Source organism: Phascolarctos cinereus, unplaced genomic scaffold (assembly GCF_003287225.1).
Source record: "Phascolarctos cinereus isolate Bilbo 61053 unplaced genomic scaffold, phaCin_HiC Scaffold_4;HRSCAF=312, whole genome shotgun sequence".
In the NCBI taxonomy this organism is placed as follows: Eukaryota; Metazoa; Chordata; class Mammalia; order Diprotodontia; family Phascolarctidae; genus Phascolarctos; species Phascolarctos cinereus.
Window position 1 is genome coordinate 659,294,594 of NW_027555847.1, and position 25,075 is coordinate 659,319,668.

Here is a 25,075-nt window from a genome sequence, read left to right on the forward strand (position 1 = left end):
CTGGCCCCCACCCCACCAGACGTCGGCCCGTTCATCATCCCGGGAAGGAGCAGACACAAAGGCGGAGGCCAAAAAAACTTGAGTCACAAGAAACTGGTTTTTAGTCAACAAAAAATTATACATAAAATGAGAAAAATCTCATTGGAGCAAAGGTGCAAGCAGTTGCTTCAACACTAATCCACAGCAGTTTTACCATAGGAAACATTACAGCACATTTACAAATGTACAAATCGAGGATTCAACAGACAGGAGGCTAAAAACTAGAGTCAGCACCGTCACCCAGGCCAAGCGAACTCCCGAAATCAGAAACTAACTCAAACAGAGGCAGAGGCAGTTGGATCATGGAGCTTTACCTTCATTGTGCAAAAACCCGAAAATTTTAAATAAAACAAACTAAAAAATTAAATAATCTGGAAAAAAAAAAACCTTGTTCCTCCGTTCCCCTTCTCTGGGCCCCGCGGAGGCTAAACCTGGACCTCTCATCCTGAGCTGAGCAAAGGCATAGCCCGGACTGCTACAAGGTTATGCCTCCAGCACCCCAGGGGAAAAGGTTCTCCAAATAACCAGAATTTTTAAAATAAAATTAACAAAAAATAAAAAAAAAAACATTTGTAAACGGCTCCCAGAGACCTGCTCGAGTTTTTACGCGATTTAAAAAAAATTAAATTAAAAAGCTGAGCTGAGGAATGTGCGTGACAACACGCTTGAAATGGTAAGTGAGGGATGGAAGAAATGGAAGGGACAGACAGGCCCTGACTCAAAGCTACAGGGTTCCCCATCCTGAGGTGGAAGGAAGGCAGAAGTTACAGGGCATCAACCAAGAAAGGGAAAAAAGGGAGATCTTAGCCCCTAGGGAAGGGCTGACAAGACACCAAAATCCAAGAACAGAGGAGACAAGAGGGAGCAGAAAGCTGCTGGAGGGGGAATGCTTCCCAGTTAAGTTTGCTTCCATCAAAGCCCATTAGTAAAACACTGGGGACACAACACAATCCCTCCTCACCATAATTCCCCTTAAACCCCTTTCACCCATCCCCATCTGGAGTCCTCCAAGATCCTGACAGTCCTCAGGCTCAGGAAAATCACCACACCTGGATTGCTTAGGTCCAGGCCAGGCAGCATTTAGTAAAGTTCCTGTCCTATGTAATTCTACCTCAAGTAACCACTTCTCCCTTCTGGGCTCTTGGTGAGGACTGAGGGAATGAATAAGTGGAAGTGCAGTCCATTTCACTTTCCCCTTAGTCAGATTCATCAGGCTCTGAGATTCCTGCTGCTACCACTTGGCTGACTTAATTCCCAGCAAACAAAATCATCCAGAAGAAAGCCTTTCTTGGCTACTGCCAAAGCTGGTTCCAGCCATTGTCCCAGGACCAAAAATGATAAATAAAATGAGACAAGAAAAGGATGGCCAAGAGGCCATAACAGGACAGAAAAGGAAACAGGAAGGAACCCCTAAGGCAGTCCTATCAAAATTTCTAGGAGAGAAAAGAATAGATACTAAAGTTGTATTCAGTTATGCTCAGATATCTTAGGGCTCATCCACATATGGGGAACCAACAGTGGTAGAGAAGCAAACAGTCCTCCTCCCAGTGGGAAGATTGCTGAGCAGCCTCAGGACAGAGGCTGGGAGACAGTGGACCCAGGTCGGAAGGGCTCACCAAATGCTCCAACCCCCCTCCCAGCTGCTACCTCCTCCCCCCTTGACCCCTCCCATGGGTTTGAAAGGGAAAGGTGAAGTAAACGCAGCAGCAGCAGCAGCAGCAGCAGCAGCAGCAGCAGCAGCACGAGATACAGGTGCACAACCAGTGAGAGGAGAATTCGCTGAGCAGTGGCTTTGGAAGCATGCGTCTCTACAGTGCTGACCAGCATAGCAGGGCCCAGGGCCCAGGAAATGGCTCCCCTCCTGGATGAATGGCTGGGCTACACAGCCCAGAGGAGGCTCTGTACCTTCTTTTTCTCCCTCCCCACCCTTGGCCCCAAGGCCCTGGGCTCTCGCCAGCTGGGACCCTCTGTCATGGCCTTCTTCAGACCATTGCACAGCACCTATTACAGAAGCATCTTAAACTCTAGATGAAGGTTACATTAAGTCATTATGGCCTAACTCACAGGATTCGCTACTCTAAATGTCACCATGCAGTCAGGGAAAAAGGTGGGAGAAACAGGCAAAGCCCCCTCCCACCAATCTGGATGCACCATAATCCCCACAGCGACACCCCCCACCCCGCCAGACTGATGGGCAGTACCAGAATAGTGGCTGCTTGTTCTATTTTTCCTTTCATTTTTAAACGCTTTTTAACCCTACTCTGTGCGCACTCGAGAGACCATCTGTGTCAGTGTCTCTCAGATCACGAGAATAATTCCCTTTCCCCGTTTGTTTCCCCTTCTTCCTCCTCCTCCTCCTCCTCCAAAACAAGATCCTGTTGCAGCGAGTCCTCCCCCCACCCACCGCCCCCCGTGTGGCTGGCACTGCTCAGGCTTCTGCCAGAGATGAAAGCCCCTGGTTTGTAGAATGAGCGTGGAGGCCCCCCACCCCCCACCCCCGCGATGGCAGGAAGACGGGAAGTCATTTAGTTTTGTGTCCCACGTACTCCTCCCTAACCCCCCACTGACAGGGCACTGCAACACCTGGATGCTGATGAGCTCCCAGCAACCCCTCCCAACACCGTCAGGAACCTGGAATAGGAGCAGAGGGGGGGGCGGGAATCAGCAGCAGGGCTCCCCGCCCCGCCCCAGACCCTAGCTGCCTTCAGGACCACCCTCCCAACCAGTCCCAGAGGCTGGGTACTCACCTAGTGCGTGGTCTCCCTGCTTCACCTAGACGCCATAGAAGGCAGCTAATCTCTCCTTGAGCAGGGGTGGGAACTGCTCTGAAAACTGCTGCCAGTTCTCTTCCCCTACCTGGTCTTTGAAGCCATGGAGTATCTGAGGGAAGGAAAGGAGGGACATAGCAGAGGTGCCACGGCCTGAGGCAGAGGGGAGACAGGAGCCCCAGGACTCACCTTATAAAACATGTCCCGCAGGTCATCCTTAGGGCTCACCCAGGAGGCCACAGCGTCACAGAAGAAAATAAAATCCTGAAAACGAAGACCCCACCCACTCCGGCTGTGAGGGGCTGCCAGCACCCCCAACGTCCTGGTCCCAAGGAGGAAAGCCTCTTCCCCTCCCATTCCCCAGCCCCTCTACCTGCACAACCCCTCCAGGGTTCACCCCAATCATCATGCAGATGCCCCGAAAGGCCGAGTCCTTCTCCTCGTTGTCTCGGATGTTCCTGAGAGATGTGCACCTGCAGCAGGGCAGCGGGAGGGTGGGCTCGGCAGGCAGCTCAGAGAGCACCGGCCCCGTCAGGAAGACAAATCGTAGGAGGGACACAGGAGGAGAGACGGGGCAGAACGGAAGGCTGACATGCACTTTGGGACAGGATCAGGGCCTGGGGGAGAGGGGGGAAGGGGAGGGAAGCACACACACCCACCAGGGCCTGATGAATTGCTGGAGCATGGGCGCCACCTCCTGAGGGCACACGTAGCCCAGGCGGCCGATGGTGATGGCTGGAATGGCAGAGGGACTCGTCAGGCGACCTGAAACCCCGAGTGGCCCCGGGACTGTACGTGGCAGGGCCTCTGGGTGGGGGCACTGACCCCCGCCCCGGCCCCAGCCCCCCGCAGACTCACTCGAGGGGAGCCAGTGGGGGGACAAAAGATGCCTGGTTCAACTGTGCCAGGCTTCAGGCCCCAGTGGGGGGCTCAGTCCCTTGACCCCTATTTGGGGAAGGAGGCTGGACTGGGCCAGTGGCCCAGAGACTCGGGCTATTTCCTGTGCGTTTCTCTCTTCCCCAGATCATGGGGAGAGGAGGACTGGGGGCCTGGCCCCAGCTAGTTTAGCACAGTGGTATAAGGGCATAAGTGGCTCCAAGGTTCAGGGGAAAGAAAGGGAGACCCCCACTGGGGGGGAAACTGGCTCCCCATGTTGATGGTGGGGAAAAGACTGCCCAGGTTGGGCCTGGGCTCCCACCTGTGTTCTCCAACAGGGTCTTGGGGGTGTTGGGGCGGTTGATGATTTCCACCAGATTGTTGAGGACCATCTGCACATAGGGCTGCATCTCGGCCCCTGGGAGGTATGGAGGGAGGGGGAGTGATTAGGGCCGCAATTAGTCAGTGACTTCCCGCCTCCTCTTCTACCCCAAACATTTTGTGGGACCCTAGGTACTCACCCATCTGCATGCAGATCTCCCCAATGGCCCAGGTGGCATTGTTGCAGACGGAGATGAACTCAGGATTTAGGTTAGTGCCCAAGATTGGCATGAACTCAGCTGAGGAGAGAAGTTAGGAGTGAGACACTGCTACAGAAGAAGAAGTACAGAGAAGGGGAGAATATAGCCAGAGCTCCGGGCCCAACTTTGAGGACTGAAACCTAACGCTGTCCCTGCCCCAGGCATTCTTTGGACTAGACAGAATGTCTGCAAACAAGATCGATGGCACCCCCGCAATGATTTTTCTCCAACACCTCCTAGGAGAGTGGCAGAGCTGGAGTATGGACTATAAGGTGAGGGGGCAGCAGATCCTTAGCAAATACCGATGCAGGGCTTGACATGCATGAAGCAAGCTTTGGTAAGGTCTCCCAGGAGAGCAAAGGAGCTCTGACGGACTTCTGGCATGGTGTCCTGGGGAAAGGGGGAAACAGCCAAAGTCAGTGTCCAAGGAGGTGGGCACAACCGTCTCTCCAGCTAAACGGCTAGCTTCACTGATGTCCATGACTTTACTTCTGCCTTTTCCTCCAAAACAGTACTTCCCCATCTTCTTCCTTAAGAAAATCCTATGCACTCTCAAGACCCAACTCAAAGCAGCCACAAGGCATCCCTCTCATCACCCCTGCTGGAAGTCGTCTCTCCTTCCTCTGACCTCCCACAAAGCCTGATGTTTATGTCACTCTACCAGCTACACACCTGGCTTTGTACTGTGGTTCTATTTGTAACTTATCTTCCTTATCTCCTCAAAAGACACTAAACTTGGGGGGAGGGACTGAGTCTTATTCCTGTTCATACCTCAGCTGCTGGTTCAAGATGCCACACTCTAAAAACATCCCTGTTTGCTAAGTGAACAACTGAAGGGAGGACAACTCACCTGCATACACTGGAAAAGCAGAGTCATTATGTTGCTTCGAGCAACCAGCTGTTCCACTTGGCCTCCCAAGCCCTCAGCCAGGCCACTGAGGAGGTCAAGGGCCACAATCATGAAGTCCTTGTCCGGGGCCTCATACTGGTCTGGGTGCTGGTTGTACATCTGTGGAGTGCAGAGCAAAAGTAAGGAGAGACCTACAGAGGGAGGAATGGGCACAAGAGGATCCCAAGGAGCCCGAGACCTACCATAGCCTGGGCCAGCGTCTTCTGGACAAGCGTGACACAGCGCTGATACACAGGCTCACAGTAGGGCAGGAACCCACTCTGGAGGGCTGTGGCCACAGACGACAAGCACTGTGTGGGTAGGAAAGAGGTGGTTAGAGGATGGGCTAACAAAGCCTGGCCACCATGCCATGATGTCCCATGTTACACACCAGGTGTATAATACCTTTGGAGACACTCAAAGGTCTGGCTTTGGGGACAAGGAATGGACAAAACGAACTCAAACCATTCTTCCTCTGAGAATGGAGGAACTAGGGTAACAATCAACCACACACCTCTCCCCACTCACTTCCAATAATGGGAAGAGGTCCTTGTCTTCATCCTTCAATTCATTCCATTTCTGGATCAGAGGGGGCATTAGCTTTTGGATGTATTCCTAATGAGGACAGAAAAATAAAAGAGTACTGAAGGAGAAGAGAGAGTAAAGAAAGAAACTTTCAAGAGTTCCCAGGCACTTAACACTTACGGGCTGGTTGAGGTGGTGGCCCACAGAGTCAGCGAGTGTCCCAATGGCATCATAGAGGATCAAGAGGTTCTTGTGCTGGTACTTGCCAAAGGCGAACACAAGAGTGTCCAGGATGAAGCTCAGGTAAGGGACCAGCTCTGTGCAGGCCTCCTCCTCCAGGGTAGCAAAGGCACTGTGGGAAGCGTTTGGGCATCAGGTTAAGGGCAAGCTCAGGTAGCCAGGATGCCCAAGGGAAGAGGACTGGCATGCCCAGGATCAGTCAGTATGAATACAACAGAGATCAGTTTGACATCAAACAGTAACTTGTTCATCATATCCAGGGAAGACGGTAACCCAAGTTTAAAGGCTATTCCCACCAAGCTCCTAAGACCACCCTTGCTAGGTGCTCAGTGTCTAGGTGCCAGGGCAGGTAGCACAGGCTTGGAAAGGGATTCATGGTGGCATCACCTGCAGGCTGCCTCCTGCACACGCTTGTTGCCATCCAGGATTCGCTTCAGCAGTTCGGTCATCAAGGGCTTCAAGTGCATGTCTGGCGGCTGGCTGACCACCCAGTGGGCATAGCGGCTCAGTGTCCAGCAGGCAATGGATCGTACCAAAGCCTTCTTGTCTGACAAGCACTGGATCAGGTGGGGGATGAGCTCAGGCAGGTATGGAACCATACCCTGCATACAGCCTGGAAGAGTGAGGAGGACACATCCTCAGCAGGCACCAATGGCGGGCACATCTAAGCCAGGTACTTCCTACCCTCTGCACTCCCTGACCCACTTTGGCTCTCACCCTCAGCAATGGCTCCTAGGACCAGGATTCCAGACTCCTTGATGACCCACTCAGGGTGAAAAAGCAGCCCCTTCAGCAGAGGCAGCAGGTGAGGAAGCAGCTCCTCCCGGAACACATTGGCCAGGACGTCCAACGCCGCCGCTGAGCACTTCCCTACAACCAGGGAAAGGAGCAGTCACCCCCTACAGCAGGCACCCTACCCTCTCAGGTCCCACAGGATCAGACAAGGTGAATATGATCGTCATCATCTCAGGAACAGGGATGACAACTGCCTCAGGGAAAATGTCCTTGGGCATCAGTCCCTACCCCTTCCCCTCCTCTAACACCAGCCCCAACACACTCAAGTTCCAGTCAGACAAAGTGTCATCATCATCATCATCATCCTCCTCAGGATCCTCGGGGTCCTCGGGCCGCTCCTCCTCATGAGGCAGCGTCACTGTGCGAGACTTGTGGAACCGAGGCTTGATGTCTTGCTCGCTGTCTGGAACGGCCTCATCTTCCTCCACGTCCCCCTGCAGGGAAGGCCCAGCAGGGGTGATGTTGCTGGGTAGACATACCTCCTGCCACCCCCTTCCCCTTTTCAGAGCAAGCCTCCTGGGATCAGACAGTATGAATACATGAAACCTTCAATGAACATTCAGGCTAAGAAGGATGCATCACTTCCCAAGGGCCGAGGGCACCTCCAGCTCACCCCCAAGACCCCTACCTTGAGCAGGATGATGTCTATCTCAGAGTATTTCATCCCATTCACCAAAATTGGAATCAGCCTAGAGAAGAGAAGAATAGCTCGTGGCCAATCTGCCCACAGGTCTATCCACCCATCCCTGGGGGAGAAAGGGAAGAGGGGCGGACAGAAGAAAGGAGGGGAATGATTGGGAAGAGCTTAAGCAGTAGCTCCCTGAGACCTGGATGAAACCTCTCAGTTATGCCAGCTAGGAAATAACTAGAGTCAAAGACGTCAGCAAATCCTTCCCCAGGATTTACATCAAAGTCAATTCTTGTTTCTTAGAATTAAGAGCTTTTAAACAGTTGTTATATTCCTCGCCTAAAACACACAGACACACACATTTGTAATTCTAAGATACCTTAGAATAAAGGTATTAACACGAAGCAAGGCCATTCTAATCCTATAAACTACCAAAGTGTACATTTGTGGGAGATTTTAAATTTTTAAAGTGGTTTAATCTATATTAGGGACAAAACACTGTGGTTCCCAGAGGCTCCTCTTTTCATCATTTACAAAGATTTCAATGGCAAGAAAACCTGGACTAGGAGCCAGGAGCCATATTCTAATTCTAGCCTCACTTCTGCCACCAAGTAGTAAGTTCTATGACCACAGGCAAGTCATTCAATCTGAACGTAGAGAAGTAGCAACAAAAAAGGCCAGGACAGCAGGACCCTCCTGGATGAGGGGCAGGGTGAGGAAGGAGAGGACTTCAGATAGACAGTCAGGACTCACTGCACCAGGTGGGAAGCCAAGACTTCCTTGCAGATGGGTTGTTCAGCTAGCGTCAGCCAGAACTCACAGGCCTCCAAGGCCACATTTTCATCATGGTCCTGAGTCCTTTGCAGCATATACTAGAGAAGAGGAGAGGGGAGAAGAGGATCAGCACACTATGACCTTTGCTGTCCTAGGAAGGCCACCTCCCTCTCCCCAGACCCCTGCGCACCTGAATGATACTATGCATGTGGGGGATGAGCCGATCGATCCGGACTTCCAGCAGCATGACCAGCGCCCGGCATACGTTCTTCCGAACCTCTGGGTCCTCATCCACCGCCAGGGCAAACAGGTGCTAGACATGCCCCCACCCCACCCCAACCCATAAAGTCAACAATTTGAACCCGAAAGCGGCAAAAAGGCCAGGACCCAGGTAGGGTCAGTGTTCCTCCTTCCTAGTACTAGTGTACCTAGTGCATTCCCCAACTCTTTCACCATCCAACCATGAGCCTGTCAGTCACTAACTACAAAATGCCTACCTCAATGAAGGTGTCAATGTTATCCATCAGCGCCTGGGCCCGGTCCATAATGAACTGATTTACACAAGCAATGGCATGGGACCTGGAGAAACAGAACAAGAATGGAGGCCAAGATTAGCTTAAGGAACAGGACAGGGCAAGAGGGGACTAGCAATCCAGTCCATTCATGCCAATTAATAGCTCTGCTCTAGCAGGTGCCCTCTGCTAAGCCTGACAGTCCTGAAGCAGGGAGGATATGCCTACAACTTCTCCATGCCCTCCCTCCTCCCCAGCCTGGATTTCCTGGACTCCAGTGCTCAATCTCAGGAAGAGCCTCACATACCGGATCTTCGGGCTACAGTGCTTGAAAAACTGCAAGAACTTGGGGATCATAACGTTCAAGGGACGATTGAGCGCATCGCTGTCCAAGAGTTCTGACGAGTCTTCACAGATCTTCTGTAAGGCTCCAAAGGCCCCCTATGTGGTATGTGAGAAGGGAACTGTGGAATATCAAAGGGATAGGAGAAGTGCACACAATCCTCTCCCCACAAAGAAAAGAAGGTATAGCAACCTGAAAAGTGTCTAGTCCTATACGCAGCCTAAATGGGCCTGATATCCCCTGCATAGCTCCCTCCTGAGGAGCTGGGACAGGCAGCATATTCTAATTTATGCCTATGGTGGCTGCATATGGTGGCTACCTCACATGTGTTGTAGTCCTCAGAATTGAGCAGGTTACACAGCTGGGGCAGCAGTTCTGGCCACATCTGGAGCTCTCCCTTGGAGGCAATGGTGGTGATGAGGATACCTAATGTGAAGAAGGGAAAACCAAAAATCCACGAAGCTATGAACTGGCTTCCTGGTGTCTGCCTTGAGGTAGGGCATGCAAGGAAAGAGATGGAGGGAGATAAAGCCTTACTGAGACAGTATCCTCACCCAATCCAGCTCCCCTCACCCCACCTTACCAATAGTGGCTCGGATGAGTGAGGAGGCATCACCAATATTGTTGAGACACTCTTGCTTGATAAAGTCAGCCACTGGTGGGGGAAAGCTCTGGTAATGTGCCTTCACATTGTTCTTCAGAATGAGGCCACTGAGGGAGCGTGTTGGTTCATCTGGGGAAAGGGATTGAGGAAAACACTGGAGCAGAAATTATAATAGGCTCACTTCCTGCCAGCCAGAATTATCCCCCAGGCCATGGGGAACGGCAGGATCCAGGGCTACACTGAAGAGCCAGAGAGATCAAGTCGGCCCACTCTACCTGTCAGTGACCTGTAAGCTTGCTGTATCGGTAAGGGAGAAAGGGCTCCAATCTACCTTTCCAGGTACATTTCTTATTACTGGCCCTCACACATGCAAATGCTTTGCATTCCAGTCAAACTGTACTGTAAGCAGAACAATGTTGTGCTGATCCTTTGCACCTTCACATTCACACAGGCTATCCCCCTAGAGCTCAAACGAACTGCCTGCTCATCTCCATCTCTCAATGAAGCCTCCCCTGATTCTGTTTCCTCAGGACCTCCCCCACCTCCCTAGATTTCACTGTCTGCAGATCACACTGTATGTCACATCTTACTTGCTCATGTATGACTTCTATCACATTGATATTCCTCAAGTACAGGAATTTTCCATTTTTCATCACTGCATCTTCAGTGAAGTGACTTAACCAGAACAGGTGCCTCATAAATGTCTGCTGATTTGGATCTGCTGAACTCAAGAAGATGGGGCTGCAAGACCCCTTAACCCTTAGGCCGGACACAAGAGAGGCAGGGGCAGGGGAAAGTAGCCTAGGGCCAATCAGACTTACCTTCTGACTTCAATCGTGTCAGGACAAAGATCAGGTAGTTGTTAAAGTCAGGAAATTGGTTTAGTTGCTTCAGTTTCTGTAGGGCAACATTAAGGACTAAGCCAATTCAGTACTGACCCTTCTAGACAACACAGGTGAGGAGTTAGGTATGAAAAAGGGAGGAAATTAAGACTCCTGGGACACTCAGTACTTCCTAACATCTTCTATCTTAACAAATCCCATCCATCCTTAATGGTCATCATCCTACTATATGCACAACCCCCAAACAAGCTTTATTAGCCCCCCACCAATGGGGAAAGATGGAGTATTTACTAACTGGCCTAAATTCCACTCTTTATCCTTCTCTGTAGATAAGAATCTCACACGAATGCCTGGCGAGGATTTAGCTCAGTGGTACAGCACATGTTCAACCCCTGGTATCTCCAGAGCTCTTTTAGAGGCAGTGTGGCAGAGTGGATAAAATACCATACTTGGGTGTCTTGGGTTCAAATAACACCTCAGGCTAAAATTTGTGATCTTGTCCAAGTCATTTACCTTCTCTGGGCCTCAGTTTTCTCATTTGTAGAAGGAGAGAGTTAGATTTGATGACCACTAAGCCTCTTTCCAGTTCTCAAGCTATGATCTCATGGTGTTTCCTTCCAACTAGATCAGAGGAGCTAGAGTTGGAAGGGCCCTCAGATATCATCTAAGTGCAACCTCTTGATTTTACAGAGGAAGAAACCAAGACTCAGTGAGAAGTGACTAGTAGAGAAAATAAATAGTGGAATCAAGTGTTGCAGAGAAGACCTTTGATAAAATTCTAGCAGTCTTCCTATTACATCAGGGGTTCTCTCACCCACCCCCTCCCATGCCAGAGTGCTGGCTGGGGACAGTAGTAAACTGTAGGTACTTTTTAATGCTTAAGGATGAATTAGGGGAAAGAATATACAATATGCCTACACCATGTGATATAATTGTTAACAGGCCTGGGAAACCTAACCTACTCCCAGCCTATGGTTCCTGCGGGGGGGGGGGGGGGGGGGGGGGGAAGGCACCAAGGAGGCACAGCCCTAAGTCCCTCCACTCTCTCTTTCTATTAAGACAATCAACAGCAGCAGAGAGGTCAGCCAGCCAAAGGATACGTCCTGGACAACCCGCTGAGTGGCCGTGTTGGGGGACTGGGAATCCTTGAGGAGCTGGAGGACCTGCTGGAGGCCCTGTTCATCTGGCTGCCAGTCCATGGTGGGGGGTTAGTCTAAATTGCGGTACGGAAGGGAAAAGAAGGCAGATTAGATTCTTCTGGGCAGTTCCTGGTCACACAAGTGGACATCAGGGCTGCACCCCGCCCCCCCCCCGCCCCAGAAGGGAGGGATGAGGAGGCAGAAAAGCCCCCGGGGCCACGTGGGGAAATGGGGGAGCAACAGCAAACCCAAGAGCTTTTAGTGATTACCCCCCACACCCCGTTTCCAGCTGGGGACCCCGAAGCGCCGGATCCTGGGAGGAAGGGGAGGACCGGGGCCCCTCCTGGGCCGGGCTGGGCTGAGTTAAAGAAGAGAAGGCGTGGGGGGAGGGGAGGTGCCGGGAGGTGGGTGCACGCCGGGCTGAGGCCTCGGCCCTCCTCGGCCCCATCGGGCCCGGGCCGCCGCCGCCGCGCCCAATCACCCCCTCGCTGCTTGCCCTGCTCTCTCTCCGGCCCAGGGCCCTCGAACAGGCCTGGCCGCTCCCCGAGGCCCAGCCCGGCCCCGGCGCTCCTGATCCCTCCCCGCAGGCCGCGGCCGGCAGCTCCGACCAGGGCTCAGGCCGAGCCACTCACCGGGACCCGAGGGTGACCGGGGCGGCGGAGAAGACGGCGACAGACGCGGCGGCGACGGCGGCGGCGGCGGCGGCGGCGACTCCTCGCTCTGCGGCTTCTCCCGAGACACACACGGGGAGGAGCGAGGAAGCGAATAAAAAAAAACGCGACTTGGCCTGAGCCGCAGCGGCTTCCGTCCGCCGTTCAAACTGTCTCCCCCCAGCCAATCAAGAAGCTGGGCGGGCCCTGTGACTAGAGAGGAGGGAGGAAGACGAAGGGGAGGCCTGCGGTGGTGGGAGAAGGAAAGGCGGAGCACGTCCTCGAGTGTGTCACGTGATCGGCGACCGCGACTAAGCAAACCAGAAGGATTCTGTCACGTGATGGGGAGACCGCTACTTTTTGGGTCTCTCTGGCCTTTGGGTCCTCCAGTCTCTCGTTTACTTCTCTCCGCTGGCACCAGGGACGACCCCTGGGTCCTGTGAGGAGTGCAGGAGTCCCCTATCACCATCCTCAAGTGAACGCATCTGGCTCGTTTCCTATCCAGGGCCACCCCTTTTCCATGCTCCATTTCCCCCCACCCTTCCTGAGGTCCAGTTCTGCCACTACCGCTTTATGACTTTGGACCAATCAATTAATCTCGCTGGGTTTCAGGTCCTTCACGCGAAGAATGAGGAGGGCTGAACTGGATCACCTCTAAGGCCTCTCTTCCAGCTCTGACCTTATTATCCTATAAGTGCAATGTAGAATGCTGGTCTAGGAGATGGGACACTGTATACTATATTCCCTCCTGTTCCAGACTGGCTTTCCAAATTCCCTGATTTGGTTTGTTTCCTTCTCGATAAAATGGAGGAAGTGATTAAAGATCCCTTCCAACTCACAGTTCTGTGATTCTAGGATTGATATACACACTAACAGCCTAACCTACTTTTGCCCCTTACCTTCCTCAAGCCTCCCTGATTCTTGTCCTTTGTCCCTTCCTGCATCCCTCCCCACACTGTTTCTGCTGCCAACTTCCTAAAACCTCAGGCCAGACAGGTGTATGAGAAGGTCGTTGGCATTTTGTTTGTTCTGTGTCCTCACCCTGGGGTGGAGATGTAATTTATTGGTCCTTTCCCACCCCACCCTCCCATCATTGCCATCCATCAAGTGTCTGAAACATTCCAGTATTTAAGAAATAGGAGAGCAGGAACATGGGGACAAAGAACAGAAAGCCCTGAGGGAGAATAAAGTAGCCATTGTAATTGAGGAGATCAGCCAAAGTGGAGGAGAAAATTAGGGTGGTTAGATTGAGGAAGATGGGTGTGTGTGTGTGAGAGAGAATTAAAGGAAGCAATCCACACTATGAATTAGGATTATGGCCCTCATCCTTGAGTTACAAGAGAGTACAACACAGGAAAGAGCAATTTTATGTCAAAGATCCTGAAATTTAATCCTTGCTCTACTGTGTAACTTTACATAAAGATTTTGTCCCTTGTCTCAGTTTCCTTCTCTCTAAAATAAAGGGAGTTCTAAGTCATGATCCTAGGAACTCCCCGAAGTGGCCAGTCTTTGCAGCTTAGGCCCAAGGGAGGCTCTGCACCTCCCTGAAATCCTCCTGGGTTTACAGAAGGATCCTGAAGGGCAGCCTAGGGTGGGACTAGGGATCAAGGCCCCTGCAATGAAAGGACTGCCATGGTAAGAATGAGGGAGGGAAGCCAGAAGATATTTTTTCTCTCTTTTATCCTACCCAGGTCTCAAGGCCTTTGCCTTCATTCTTTCCGCAAACATTTCTCAAAGCTACACTACCAGGTCTTATTCCCCCTTGCAGGAGGAGACAAGAATGGAAGAATAAGATCAGTCCCAGACTAGGTTACAATCACTTAAGGGAAATAAGAAAGGTCCATGAATAATTGCAACAGAAGGCTGGATGCTGTCCAAACAGGTTACAGTAGGCCCTCCCCCCAGGTCACTTCAGAAGTCACCTTAGGTGTATGGGTCTACAGAGCTTTGGGAACTCAGCACAGGCCAGAAGCAAGAAAACGTGGCTCCTAGCCCTGTCCCTTCACCCCCAAGGAAGCAAGTGGAGACGCCTCACCTGCGCGTGCACAATGCGCATGACAAGCTCCTAGCTCAATTTCACGCTCCTCCCCCGAGCACACCCATAACTACGATTCCCACGATCCTCCGCGCCTCGAGCTGCTGCACTTCCGGCTGGGGCTGTAAACAGCGGAGAGTCCAAGTTGGGCCGACAGCCCAGCGGTGGAGAGGGGGATGGCGGGGTTCGGCCTGTCCGGGGTCCCCGGAGCTGGAACGGACGCCGGGGCCTGGGAGCCTGGAAGGAGGTGCCTCGGCCGCCGCTGAGCGGGCCGGGCCGGGCATGGGGAACTGCCTGTCGTCGGAGCGGTCCGGCACCAGAGCTGGGGACGAGGCGGGGGCTGGAGCCGCGGACGACCTGTCGCTACTCAACGACTCCGGGGACGGGAACAGCTTTCCCGGGGACCCGCCGCCTCTGTCGCCGCAGCCCCCGCCGCCCTGCAGGGTGAGCACCGCGCCGTACGGGCCGGACTGGGAGCCGAGGAGCCGGGGCATTTGCCACCCCCCGCGCCCCAGAGAGTCAGGGAAGGGCTGGGCACAGGAGGACCCCGGGCATCTGCCATCCCCCTAGCACCCCATAGAGGCCGGGCAGGGCTGGGAAGTATCTGCAAGTACCTCCAAGGAGGCTAGGCATTGCTTTAACGAGGGGAATTCTGGCATTTGCCACTACCCACCCACTGCCCCAGAAACAGAGCAGGACTGGGGAACAGGGGCCCTTCACAATCCACCCCCAACCACCTAATTCCCCAGAGAGACAAGGCGAGGTCAGGCAGAGGGGACCTCAGGCATCTCGCCCACCACCGCCAAGAGAGGTAGGGCTGGGCTGGGCACAGGGAAACCCTGGGCATCCACCACCACCACCTCAAGGGTCAGGCCAAACTGGGGACAGGAGGACCCCAGCTGTCCACTTCAGTGACCCTGAGGGTCAGGCTGTGCTGGAGACAGAGGAAACTTTTGGAATCTACTCCTTTCACCCTAAAGAGTGAAGAAAGGATATGGTAGAGCAGAGGGAAAGGGAATAGAACTGGGTTGGTGATTGGGGGGGGGGACCACGGAATTTGCCAAACTAGGCTAGGTCAGGACTGGGGGCAGGAGGACCAACTCTAGGAATCCCAAAACAAAAGAAACACAGAAGCCCTCCTATTGAATAAGATCATTAGGTAGTGGAAACAGCACAGGATTCAGAAAGACCTGTTTCAATTCTGTCTCTGCCAGTTACTAGCCCCATGAACTTGGCCACGTCCCTTCCCCTCTGTTTTCTTCTTTAGAAAATAAGGGGGTCAGGTTAAAGGCCTCTCCAGCTCTAGATCCTATGATGAGACATAGAGACAGTAATGGACTGAGGTAGGACTACGGGCATAAAGGGATTAGGGCTCAGTCCCATTCATGGATTAGAGCACTTGATTTTGTGAGTAATAATTGGATCCCTAGGGAACCAGAGAGGAGGTTCACAGGGTACGTAGCTCATAGATCCCCTTAAAACAGACCTCGAGCTAGACCACTTGAGGCTGATAGGGGGCTAGACGCAGGCAGGTTGAAAGATGAGTTCCCCAGAGACAAATTGCCATGTACATCCTATCCCCATCCCCCCCCAGGGACGGGAGCCAATCCCAGTGTACCACCCATCTCCGAGCCAGAGCCGACTGGCCACACAGCTCACAGAGGAGGAGCAGATCCGCATCGCCCAGAGAATTGGCCTCATCCAGCACCTGCCCAAGGGCATCTTCGACCCTGGCTCTGAGGGGTCCGAAAAGAAAATGAAAGAGTAAGGGTGGGGATCAGGATGAGGATGCCCCAGGTTCATCTCAATCCCACAGCCTAGTCCTCCAGGGAGCAGAAATCTGAGACCCCTCAGTAGCCGAGGCTTTCAATCTTTTTTTCTTTTAGGAAGGAAGTCTGGGGAAACATAGGCCCCTAAGATACACCGTTGTGTTCTTGACTGGACCCTGGAGCTCAACCCCAATTGGACTGTTTGTGGAGCTCCCGTCCATGTCCTGTTCCCCCATCCCAGTTCTAGCAGCTCTTAAAGGGCAAGGTTTTGGGTCCCTCTCAAACTGTGAACTAAAGGGCAGGGCCAGGATCTCTGCTTTTCTGTTTTCTCCAGACAGATCCCTAAGAGCAAGGCCAAGGTCTGCCATTCCTTGTCCCCCCCAGGCCAAGATCCTTAAAGGCAGACCCTAGTGTGTCCTCAATCAACAGTGTAGTTCAAGGCTGGGTACTCAGGGTGGGGGAGACCTCTATGGCAATCAGAGCTGAGATGCTGGGCTGGACTAGCCTGGGAGTAGAGGGGGATTGGGTTGGGGGTAGGGTGAAAAGGGTGAGAACTGGTGCTATGTATTCATCCATCCCTGGTCCCTGCAGGTGTGTGATCTGCATGTTGGACTTTGTGTATGGGGATGCCATACGCTTCTTGCCATGCCTGCACACCTACCACGTCCACTGCATTGATGACTGGCTCATGCGCTCTCTCACATGTCCCTCTTGCATGGAGCCAGTGGATGCAGCCCTGCTTTCCTCCTATGAGACAAGCTGAATTTGGAGCCTGGCAGCCAACATGTCCCCTGGGCCTACTCAGGTGAGCCCCAGGGGAAAAGCAGCAGCCACTGAAGCTAGACATTTTTCACATTTGGGGAACATACCAAAGAATGCTGAAACTAGGCTGGCACCCACTCAAGAGGTGGTTGTTCCATGGATGTCCTGGCCTGAAACAGACCAAGCTGACACTTCAGTGTTCCTAGCTCGAAGTTTGACTCTTTTTCAAGTCAAGTAACTAGTTTCCTCCCCCACCCACCATGGACGATTTTTACTGCTGAGTTTTTAAAGATGATCCGGAAAGCTTAATCTTTCTTTCTCAACCCATAATGATGAGCCCTGGAGCCCAGTACCTAAAACTTCCCCTAGGGGTGATGGGAGAGGAAGCGGTTCAAATCCTAATTCTAGGAGTCAAATGTCCACTGTGGCTAAAGCCCAGTGAGGATTGGGGTGGTAAGGGTGCAGGAGGAACAGATTATATTGGTCCCCTCTCTGCTTGGGCCTTTGCTGGTGGCACAATGAAAACTAGGCAACTTTTACTAACAAGCCTGATTATTTTGATTTTCCTTTGAACCTACCATCTGGGGATGTGAGAAGGAATCTTTAGTCTCTCTTCTACCTCACTCTGACCAGACCGTTTTGGGTCAGAATCCTGGAACCTCCTGAGTTGGGTCAACTTTGGTCACTCACAATATCTGCACTCTGTTCTTTCATAATCTTGGGAGATGGGCAAAAGGGGATTGGGGTATTCATCTGTCCTTCCTCTACTCCCTGGACAGATTGAATCTTACTTGCCTTAAAGGCCTTGGTTTTGAGCTAAGGACAATGGGTCATGCATGACTTACTTTGGGGAACAGGGTTCTTAGGTTTGGGGTTTTTTTTAAAGCTAAACTAATTTCGTGGAGCAGGGATGCAGAGAGGGAAGCAGCATGACATGGTTTCATACATATGGCTCACCTGAGGAGGAACTGTCTTCAACATAGCCAAGACAACCCCACTCCCCCAATCCCAGGGCACAGCCCTCCTTTTTGCTGGCAGGGACTCTTGCCCCAGTCATTTGGGTGTCCCCAGGCCACCCTCAATGCAGGGGAAGGGTGACTAGAGAGGAGCCTCATAAATGATTATCTCTGGGCTAGTTCTAGTAGAAGAGATGAACAGGGCCCCTGATCATGTGGAAGACAAGCAATAAAATGTGTTGCACATAAAATGGGACCCTTGTGCTGTCTGAAATGGGAATCAGGGCTGGAGATCAAGAGCATTCAGTCCTGCTACAGTGCCAGACCCAAAGGAATAAGATTAAGCCCAAGCACTAAGTAAAAGACCTATGGTCTTGTTAAAGCCACCAACAGGACAGAACTTCAGAGTTCAGGCTCCCTGAGGAAGATGAATAAGAATCCAAATTCGTCTGGGTTCCTTAGGAAGTATGGTCACAGCCTGTCACAAGCACACTGGTTCTACTGAATAAAACCTGAACAGATGACTGGCTTGGCTCAGCTCACTCCAGAGAGTAGGTAGAATTACTCTCCCCACTTATGAACAAACTTAGGGCAGTGTTTTCTCTGTAAGGAGCAGGATCTTGAAGGGTGTTGAAGTCTCTTCTTATACTGAGCTCAGATCCTATCTGATGCCAGTATGTTCCTGATGAACCAAGGGGCAGAGCTCAAGAAGCCTGGGGCCTTATATCCACAGCTGGTGAAGTAAGCAATAAAGGCTATTTAGGATACTGATTCTCATAGAGCCTGGGCTATTCCCAGAAATCAGCTGTCAGAGAACTAGGGTATCAGCAGATACCTGTGGCCTGGCAGTTAAGAGGTGAAAGCAGGAGGGACAGCTAGCCAGTGTGTTTTCTGGGTTCAAATCCAGACTTTCTGCCCCTTACCTTCTAAAACTGTGACCTTGAGCAAGTCACATCCTTTGTAAGCTGTAGTTTCCTCATTTATAACATGAAAGGATCAGACTAGGCAGATTCTAAGGTCCCTTCCAGCTCAACATCTGAGCCTGTGATCTCAGGGACTCCAGCTTAGAATAAACTAGCAGGCAGGGGACAGAAGCTGCCTCCAGAAGGAACACATACAGGCAGCTCTTAGATCACTTTTTTATTTTCATTTAAAGTCAGCATTTTTAAACATTAATTCCTTGGGGAAAGGTAAAGGAGCCACACAAAGGGACATGTGTGGGGGAAGAGAAAGGGAGCCAGAAGGAAGAATAATGACCAGTGGCTACTCCAAGTTCAGACAAGCAGAGCAGCACCACAAGACAGCAGGAACTACACCTTTACCACCCCCTGCATCCTGAAGCATTACCTCACTGTCCAGGGACAAGCACCATCCATGCTACTTGGGGGGGGGGGGGTTTAGGAAGAAAAGGGAAAGCACAAGGAGCAAATGCCCTAACCAGCCGGGGGGGGGGGAAACTTGCCCCCAAAGCTACCCAGGACATTCAACTGGGATAGGACAAAAACATCATTCAGTGGCAAGGGACAGTCTTCACGCCCCAGTCAGGTTCACTTTCCCTAGCCAAAGGGCAAAGAGACACACGCTGGGTCAAAGGAACTGTCCCTTCAACATTCTCCCAACACAACACACAAGAAACACTTGCCCCACCACACTTCCCCAGGCACCTAAACACAGGCTGAAGGGGATAGTTAAAATAAAGGCAAAAATCAAAAAGTTAAATTTGAGGTGTCCCTGAAACATGGCCTTAGACAAGAGCCTTCAGAGGAAAATACATACTCAAAAAACAGCACACTTATGAAGGGGATGCAACAGGGCAAGCAAGAGGTTTAAGTTTTGGAGTGGGTCGAGGGAAAGGGGGACAGAAATATGGATTTAGGGCATGTGGACACCAAATTATTTTTAAAAATAAGTTTTAGAAGAGTCTTGCTTCACCTGAAGGTGAGGGGGTTGGCACAGATACTGGCCTCACAGCAGGCCAACCAGTTACAATAGAAGTCTCTGATGTTGGAACTCCCTTTGAAGGTCATAAGGACTCAGAGGGGCCCTGGAGAAGGGGATAAGGACATCTAGGGGAGGGACAAGTAGAAGACTAGGGGTGGAGAATAAATGTCACAGGAGACCTGGGCAGAGGAAAGAAGTCAATCTAAAGAAAAAGTGAGGAACACCATCAAAACTCCACTGAACTCCATTGTCCAGTGCCACCTGCCAACCCCACCCAAACCACCGCAGCCCAATACATTACAGGGTAATAAAACAGGAGCCAGGCTGCTAAGAGACCCAGCAAAATCCCATCTCTAGAAAGAGGGTGTTTCTGACAAGCCCTTACCATACCCAGGGGACAGAGATGGTTTCCCAAAAGATACCACTGAGTCTACCAAACCAGAGGGGCCCCTAGAAAAGATGGCAGCACCAACATAAGCCCTGGGTACAACTCCGGGAGAAGTCATTCTCAATTTCCTAACCTGTCTTTTTAATTCAAGAAAGAAAAGAAAAAACAAAAATCCTCCAACTATTTAGTTGAGTTCTTTACTTCCCAGAAGTGATGGGAAAGAAAGGGAGGGAGGGATGAAGGATTGGACAGAAGGGTGGTGGGGAGGAAAAAGATCGAGAGAAACAGTAAACCACATACTAATAAGTCTCAGAAGTCAAGTGCTCAAGGTATAAAAAGTCTTGAAGAATCATCCGCTGGCGCCAGAAAGCTACAAGTTTGTCTTCTGTGTTTTGAGTCCTTGGTGAAAATGCTATTGTTCTTTTGCTGCGTTAAATAAGTATGTACAATGCAGAAAGTCCTTGGCGGAAAGAGTTATTTCACCAGGGGCCGGGTTTTGTCATCATCACTGCACTGATGTGCCTTGTATTTTTTCACTTCCGCCATGTACTTGGCCCAAGCGTCTCCTTTACTTGTCATAACCTGGGGAGCAAGGGACAAAGGAGGGGGGAGACAGGCACAACAAGCCATGAGGCCTAGAAGCAAAGGGCTTCAGGATGCCTAAGGGCCAGTTCTCCCCCTAGGCCTTAAACCCTGGCCTACTAAATAAGGAGCCAGGTTCACAGTAGCCTAGGAGAAGGTCCTTTCAGCTCTGAAGTCTGGACTTTTGTTTTGACTTTGGCCGGCCACTCCTATTTCTCCCTTGAAGGAAAAGCCACCCCTAGACCCCAGGACTGCACGTGCTTCAGGCACTCACCTCATCCTCCGTCTTCTGCTTCTTGGCTACTATTCCTGTCTTGAGGGCTAGCTTGTTCCCGCCTCTCCGCTTGCCCACCTGGGTGAAGGGATAGAAGACTGCAACCATTATAGGAGCCCTGGGGGCTGCCCTGGCGGCCATGTAGCCCACTACACAACGGGACAGGGAGTCCTGGCCTTAGATCATCTTAGCTCCTCATGCCTGTCGTGTAGTACCAAGCCGTGCCCAGCCTGGCCAACCTACGCAGCAATCAGAGAGGAGCACAAGGGACTTCTCAGGACGATGCAGCCCGAACCTGCTCAGTCAGCCCCGTCAGGGCAGTGAGCCTGATGATAAGCCTGGCTCCACCTAACACCGACCTGACCCCCATCCCCCGACAGAGCCCTACAGCTAACCACAGAGGTTAGATGACAGCCAGCTGCCCGCACCATTTGGTCATCTCAATCAATGGCTAGTCTTGGAAAGACCTGAAGGCCCCAGCTCCAGCGTCTGATGTCTCAGCATCAGTCTGCTCGTTTCACACACATCTTTCTTAGGCCGTCTCCCCTCCTTCCCGGCCCCCGAGTCCCTTCAACAGCCTTCCAAGCCGTGGCACACCCGCCCCTCCCACCCCCTTCCATCCAGAGCAGGAGCGGTAGCAAAGGTCAAATTTGGGGGGATGACAACAGAAGCGGGGCCCGGCCGGGCCGCTCCTGGCTTTAAAAGGCGGGGAGTGGAGGCCCTGAGAGCGACGCCCCCCCTCCCACACCGGGGCGCCCAGCGCCCGAGGGGAGGCCCGTGCTACGGGGCCCTCGGCGGCGGCAGCGCCCGGCCCGCCCTCCCCAGCTCCCGGGATGGGCCCTCCCTCTGTCTGTCCCTCGGTCTCTCTGTCTGTCCCGGCGGCGCGGCGCGGCCCGTCCCGCCCTCCCGCGGGCGGCGGCTCCTTACGAAGCTGAGCGCCGCCGGGCCGGGCCCGCTCCTCCTCTTCGGCTCGCCGCCGCCGGCAGGGGCGGCGGCGGGGGCGGCGGCGGCCCCGGGGGGCGCGGCCGGATCGTCCGGGCTCTGCTGCTGCTGCCGCTGCCGCCGCCGCTCCTCCTCCTCCTCCATCTTCCGCTTGAACAGCTCCAGGAAGCTGCCGTCGTTGGCGAACAGGTTCACGCCCCCCGAGGCCGGGCCCGACGCCGCCGCCGCGTCCTCCTCCTCCTCCCCGGCTCCCGAGCCCGCCCCGGACTCGGCCCCGGCGCCGCCCGGTCCGGGCCACCGGCTCCCGCCGCCTCCGCCGGCGCCGCCGCCCGCGGGGCCCGACGGCTCCCGGCCCGCAGGCTCCGCCCGTCTCCCTCGGGCCGCCATTTTGTGACCAGGTGCCGCGCAAAGGAGGCTGGGAGGGCTCCGGCCCCGCGCAAAGCCCTCCCTCCCCGCGGCTTCCGGGCAAAGGATTCTGGGAAGCAACATCCTTTCTCTCCATCACCCCTCCCACGCCTCTGCTCTCCGCTCCTTCTCTTAGAGGGGAGGAGGCCTCTGAGAGTCAATCCTCGCTCACTGCCCGTTATCCCGTCTGAGCCTCAGTTTCACCATCTGTAACAATGTGTGTAGAGCCTAAGTGTTTCCTCGTTTAGAGGGTCGGCCTTCCAAGGTTCCTTCCAAATCTAAACCCACCAATCCCAAATCGCTTTTACGACCTCGGGCGAGCCAAAGCAGTTTATTTAATACAAAGCATATCTCTTTCAGACACTTTGCTACATATATGACCCTAGGTACGTTTAACCTCCCAGAGCTCGATTTTCTGCCTGGCTGAAATGAGGGTAATAAAACTTTCGCCTCCTAAAGGAATGCACATTGTGTAAACTTTAGAGCACCATATAAATGTGAATTATTATTGGGCAAGTCATTTCCTCTATCTAGACCTATTTCTTCCTCAAAGTGCTGGTTAGTCTAAGAGACTATAGCCCCCATTCATTGATTCGCTCAAGAACCCTTTACTAAGTGCGTATGTACAAACCACTAAACTTTGACTCCCATGAGGACAGAAAAATAGACGTAGAGTCCCAGACCTCTAGTAAGTTTTTTTTTCCTAGGGAGAGAACAAATGAGTGAATGAAAAACATTTATTAGGTACTTAATCTTCTATACTATTTCACTCGGTGATCTCATCAGCTCCGGTGGAATTCAATTAACTTCTCAATGCGGAAGTGTCCAGTCCCAACCTCTCTTGACTCCACCTGCCTATTAGACATCTCAGACTGGATGTCTCCTAGGCATCTTAAACTCAACAAGGTTAAAAATGAATTCATTGTTTCTCCCCCTCCCGCCTTTTTTCTTCCTGATTTGTTGGTATCATCCTCCCAGTCATCCAGACTGAGAACCTAGGTGTTATCCTCAACTCCTCATTCTCATCTCCCACATCCAATCATTTGCCAAATCCCTCCTTTTCTTACCTTTCTCACATCTCTTATATGCTTTCTTCTCTCCTCTAGCATATTGTAGGTGTTTAACTAATGTGCCCAACACTGTGCTAAGTATGTAAAAAAGCAACAATCTCGGCCTTCAAGGGACTTATATTTTAATTGGGAAAAACAGCATATATGGAGGAATATGGTTGCTAAGGAGGAATGTTTAGGTCTAGGGAGAGTCAGTCACAGGGATGGTGATTGAAACCAAAGGACTGGAAACCTAAACATGCAATAAATGTATAATTACAGTGATGATGCACAGAATATCAAAACGTTAGGCACCAGGTCATGATTGCTGACATGTAGTGCTCTAAGGCTTATATGAAGCTTTTCAAGTTAACACTCTTAAGGACAAAGAAGGAAGATCCTGTTCTGGTGCAATCTGGAAGGGTTAATGGAGATGAACTTGGACTTGGAAAATGGCTAGATCTCAAAAACTGAAGATGGGGGTGGGGAAGGACATCTGAGATAGAATACAGAGTGACCAAAGGCAGGCTAGTGTAAATTGTTTATATGAGGTTTAGCAAATAATCCAGTTTTCCTGATAGTGTAAGTGAAAGGGAATATTAAGGTGAGACAAGCCGGGAAAGGTAAGAAAATTAGGGAAGCCTCTGTATGATCTCAAATATCGAATGCATGCAGAAGCTACAGTGTGTACTCATATAGATCTTGGGGTCTACAAAGCACCCCAAAGACATGTTGACCAAACCTAGGAAACCAAGCCCACTGCTTGAGCAACAAGGGTATGACATGACATTCCAAGACATGAGGGTGGGAGTCAGGGGTACTGGGTCACTGGTCCTTTCCTCAGCAGTCCCTTTGGCTTCTGCCAAGGTGATCTGAAGGGGCACAGGACTCAAGAATAAGAAGTCCTGGGTTTAAGGAATGTAGTGGGTAAAACTTGCAAAGAGGCAGATTTCAATTTTTTAAAAAACTATTTACTAAGCATACATTAAGTATACACTCTGGAAGGAACAGTGCTAGCTGCTAGGAATAAAAAGGCAAAAATTAGACCAGCTCTGCCCTCTAAGAGCTTACATTCTATGGGTGGGATGGGAAGGAGATAAGGATGTATACATAGGTAAGTAAATACAAGAAGGACAAAGTACTCATTAGCAAAGGGGTCTGAGATGGAAGCTAAGTTTTGAGAGGCAGAGATAAGGAGTTAATTCATTCCAGGCAAAAGGGAATAGCTTGTTGTCTAGCCTGCCTACACTGTGGAGTGAATATCCACTGAGAATTCTGTCTTTTATACTAAACACAATCAGAAGCCAATGAACAATTTTGAGTAGGGGACTGACATGGATAGATATCTGCTTTTAAATTTAGTAGCTGGTTTTAGGACAGAGTGTCAGGAGAAGAGACTGGAGGAAGCAGGGAGGGAACTGTGCTGCACAATTAGAATTGGCCAGTTGGGTCCCCAGTGGGGCAGCTCCTGTACTCAGAGGTTGTTGTTTGGCCTTTGTTCTAGAAGAGGACCATGACATCAGGAAGGTGATGCCATGACTTGCAAGTGAATTGAATTTAAGTGAGGAAGGGTTGTGCAAAGTCACCAGCCTCATTTTCTCCTCAAGAGCCATCTGGGTCTCATGAGGATGGGATCTGGACCCCAAAAAGGAAAAACCCTGCACTTTCCCAAGTAGCCAGATCTCTGGCAGTTGCCTGAGGCTATAATCTCATCAACTGGCCTTTCATGTTGGGCTAAACCCAATCTCCCAATTCTCCCTTACCCTT

The 25,075-nt window shown here is 51.8% G+C and overlaps 3 protein-coding genes and 2 non-coding genes across 6 annotated transcripts; 1 reads left to right on the top strand and 4 right to left on the bottom strand.

The window, feature by feature from the left end:
• Positions 1–78: 78 nt before the first annotated feature.
• TNPO2 (transportin 2) lies at positions 79–12,340 on the bottom strand. Of its 2 annotated transcripts, none has more exons than XM_020994903.2 (25): positions 12,188–12,340; positions 11,517–11,629; positions 10,396–10,471; positions 9,554–9,703; positions 9,290–9,396; positions 8,935–9,068; positions 8,613–8,694; positions 8,306–8,428; positions 8,095–8,213; positions 7,342–7,402; positions 6,976–7,147; positions 6,636–6,788; positions 6,306–6,531; positions 5,859–6,030; positions 5,682–5,768; positions 5,357–5,464; positions 5,115–5,273; positions 4,567–4,654; positions 4,205–4,303; positions 4,006–4,101; positions 3,467–3,542; positions 3,181–3,280; positions 2,997–3,071; positions 2,787–2,919; positions 79–2,670 (listed from the first exon to the last, which is right to left on the bottom strand). In XM_020994903.2, the coding sequence occupies exons 2-24, from the start codon at positions 11,613–11,615 to the stop codon at positions 2,812–2,814; spliced, it is 2,670 nt and encodes an 889-aa protein (XP_020850562.1). In that variant the 5' UTR covers positions 11,616–11,629; positions 12,188–12,340; the 3' UTR covers positions 79–2,670; positions 2,787–2,811. The 2 variants fall into 2 exon arrangements, with proteins under 2 accessions (XP_020850562.1, XP_020850560.1); XM_020994901.2 differs by having other exon boundaries at positions 3,467–3,572.
• On the bottom strand, positions 6,109–6,178 carry LOC144457336 (small nucleolar RNA SNORD41). The gene has a single exon (XR_013486649.1). It is a non-coding gene; the product is annotated as a small nucleolar RNA SNORD41 (small nucleolar RNA).
• On the bottom strand, positions 7,231–7,301 carry LOC144457337 (small nucleolar RNA SNORD41). The gene has a single exon (XR_013486650.1). It is a non-coding gene; the product is annotated as a small nucleolar RNA SNORD41 (small nucleolar RNA).
• A 1,999-nt stretch (positions 12,341–14,339) lies between the features above and the next one.
• Positions 14,340–17,978, top strand: LOC110214258 (RING finger protein 11-like). Its single transcript, XM_020995083.2, has 3 exons — positions 14,340–14,684; positions 15,835–16,004; positions 16,601–17,978. The coding sequence occupies exons 1-3, from the start codon at positions 14,523–14,525 to the stop codon at positions 16,770–16,772; spliced, it is 504 nt and encodes a 167-aa protein (XP_020850742.1). The 5' UTR covers positions 14,340–14,522; the 3' UTR covers positions 16,773–17,978.
• Positions 17,979–18,854: 876 nt separating this feature from the next.
• On the bottom strand, positions 18,855–22,277 carry TRIR (telomerase RNA component interacting RNase). Its single transcript, XM_020995082.2, has 3 exons — positions 21,840–22,277; positions 20,913–20,990; positions 18,855–20,638 (listed from the first exon to the last, which is right to left on the bottom strand). Exons 1-3 carry the CDS (start codon positions 22,239–22,241, stop codon positions 20,531–20,533), a joined length of 588 nt encoding a protein of 195 aa, XP_020850741.1. The 5' UTR covers positions 22,242–22,277; the 3' UTR covers positions 18,855–20,530.
• Between the last annotated feature and the right edge of the window lie 2,798 nt (positions 22,278–25,075).

Excerpts from the sequence above, each read along its gene's own strand:
- TRIR (XM_020995082.2), bottom strand. The coding sequence starts at position 22,241 with ATGGCGGCCCGAGGGAGACGGGCGGAGCCTGCGGGCCGGGAGCCGTCG. Across the intron at positions 20,991-21,839 it reads GCCCGGCGGCGCTCAGCTTC|GTGGGCAAGCGGAGAGGCGG; the intron begins GTAAGGAGCCGC and ends CCCTTCACCCAG. Across the intron at positions 20,639-20,912 it reads AGCAGAAGACGGAGGATGAG|GTTATGACAAGTAAAGGAGA; the intron begins GTGAGTGCCTGA and ends CTTGCTCCCCAG.
- LOC110214258 (XM_020995083.2), top strand. The coding sequence starts at position 14,523 with ATGGGGAACTGCCTGTCGTCGGAGCGGTCCGGCACCAGAGCTGGGGAC. Across the intron at positions 14,685-15,834 it reads AGCCCCCGCCGCCCTGCAGG|GGACGGGAGCCAATCCCAGT; the intron begins GTGAGCACCGCG and ends ATCCCCCCCCAG. Across the intron at positions 16,005-16,600 it reads TCCGAAAAGAAAATGAAAGA|GTGTGTGATCTGCATGTTGG; the intron begins GTAAGGGTGGGG and ends TGGTCCCTGCAG.
- TNPO2 (XM_020994901.2), bottom strand. The coding sequence starts at position 11,615 with ATGGACTGGCAGCCAGATGAACAGGGCCTCCAGCAGGTCCTCCAGCTC. Across the intron at positions 7,148-7,341 it reads TAGACATCATCCTGCTCAAG|GGGGACGTGGAGGAAGATGA; the intron begins GTAGGGGTCTTG and ends CCTTCCCTGCAG. Across the intron at positions 3,072-3,180 it reads ACCCTGGAGGGGTTGTGCAG|GATTTTATTTTCTTCTGTGA; the intron begins GTAGAGGGGCTG and ends CTTCGTTTTCAG.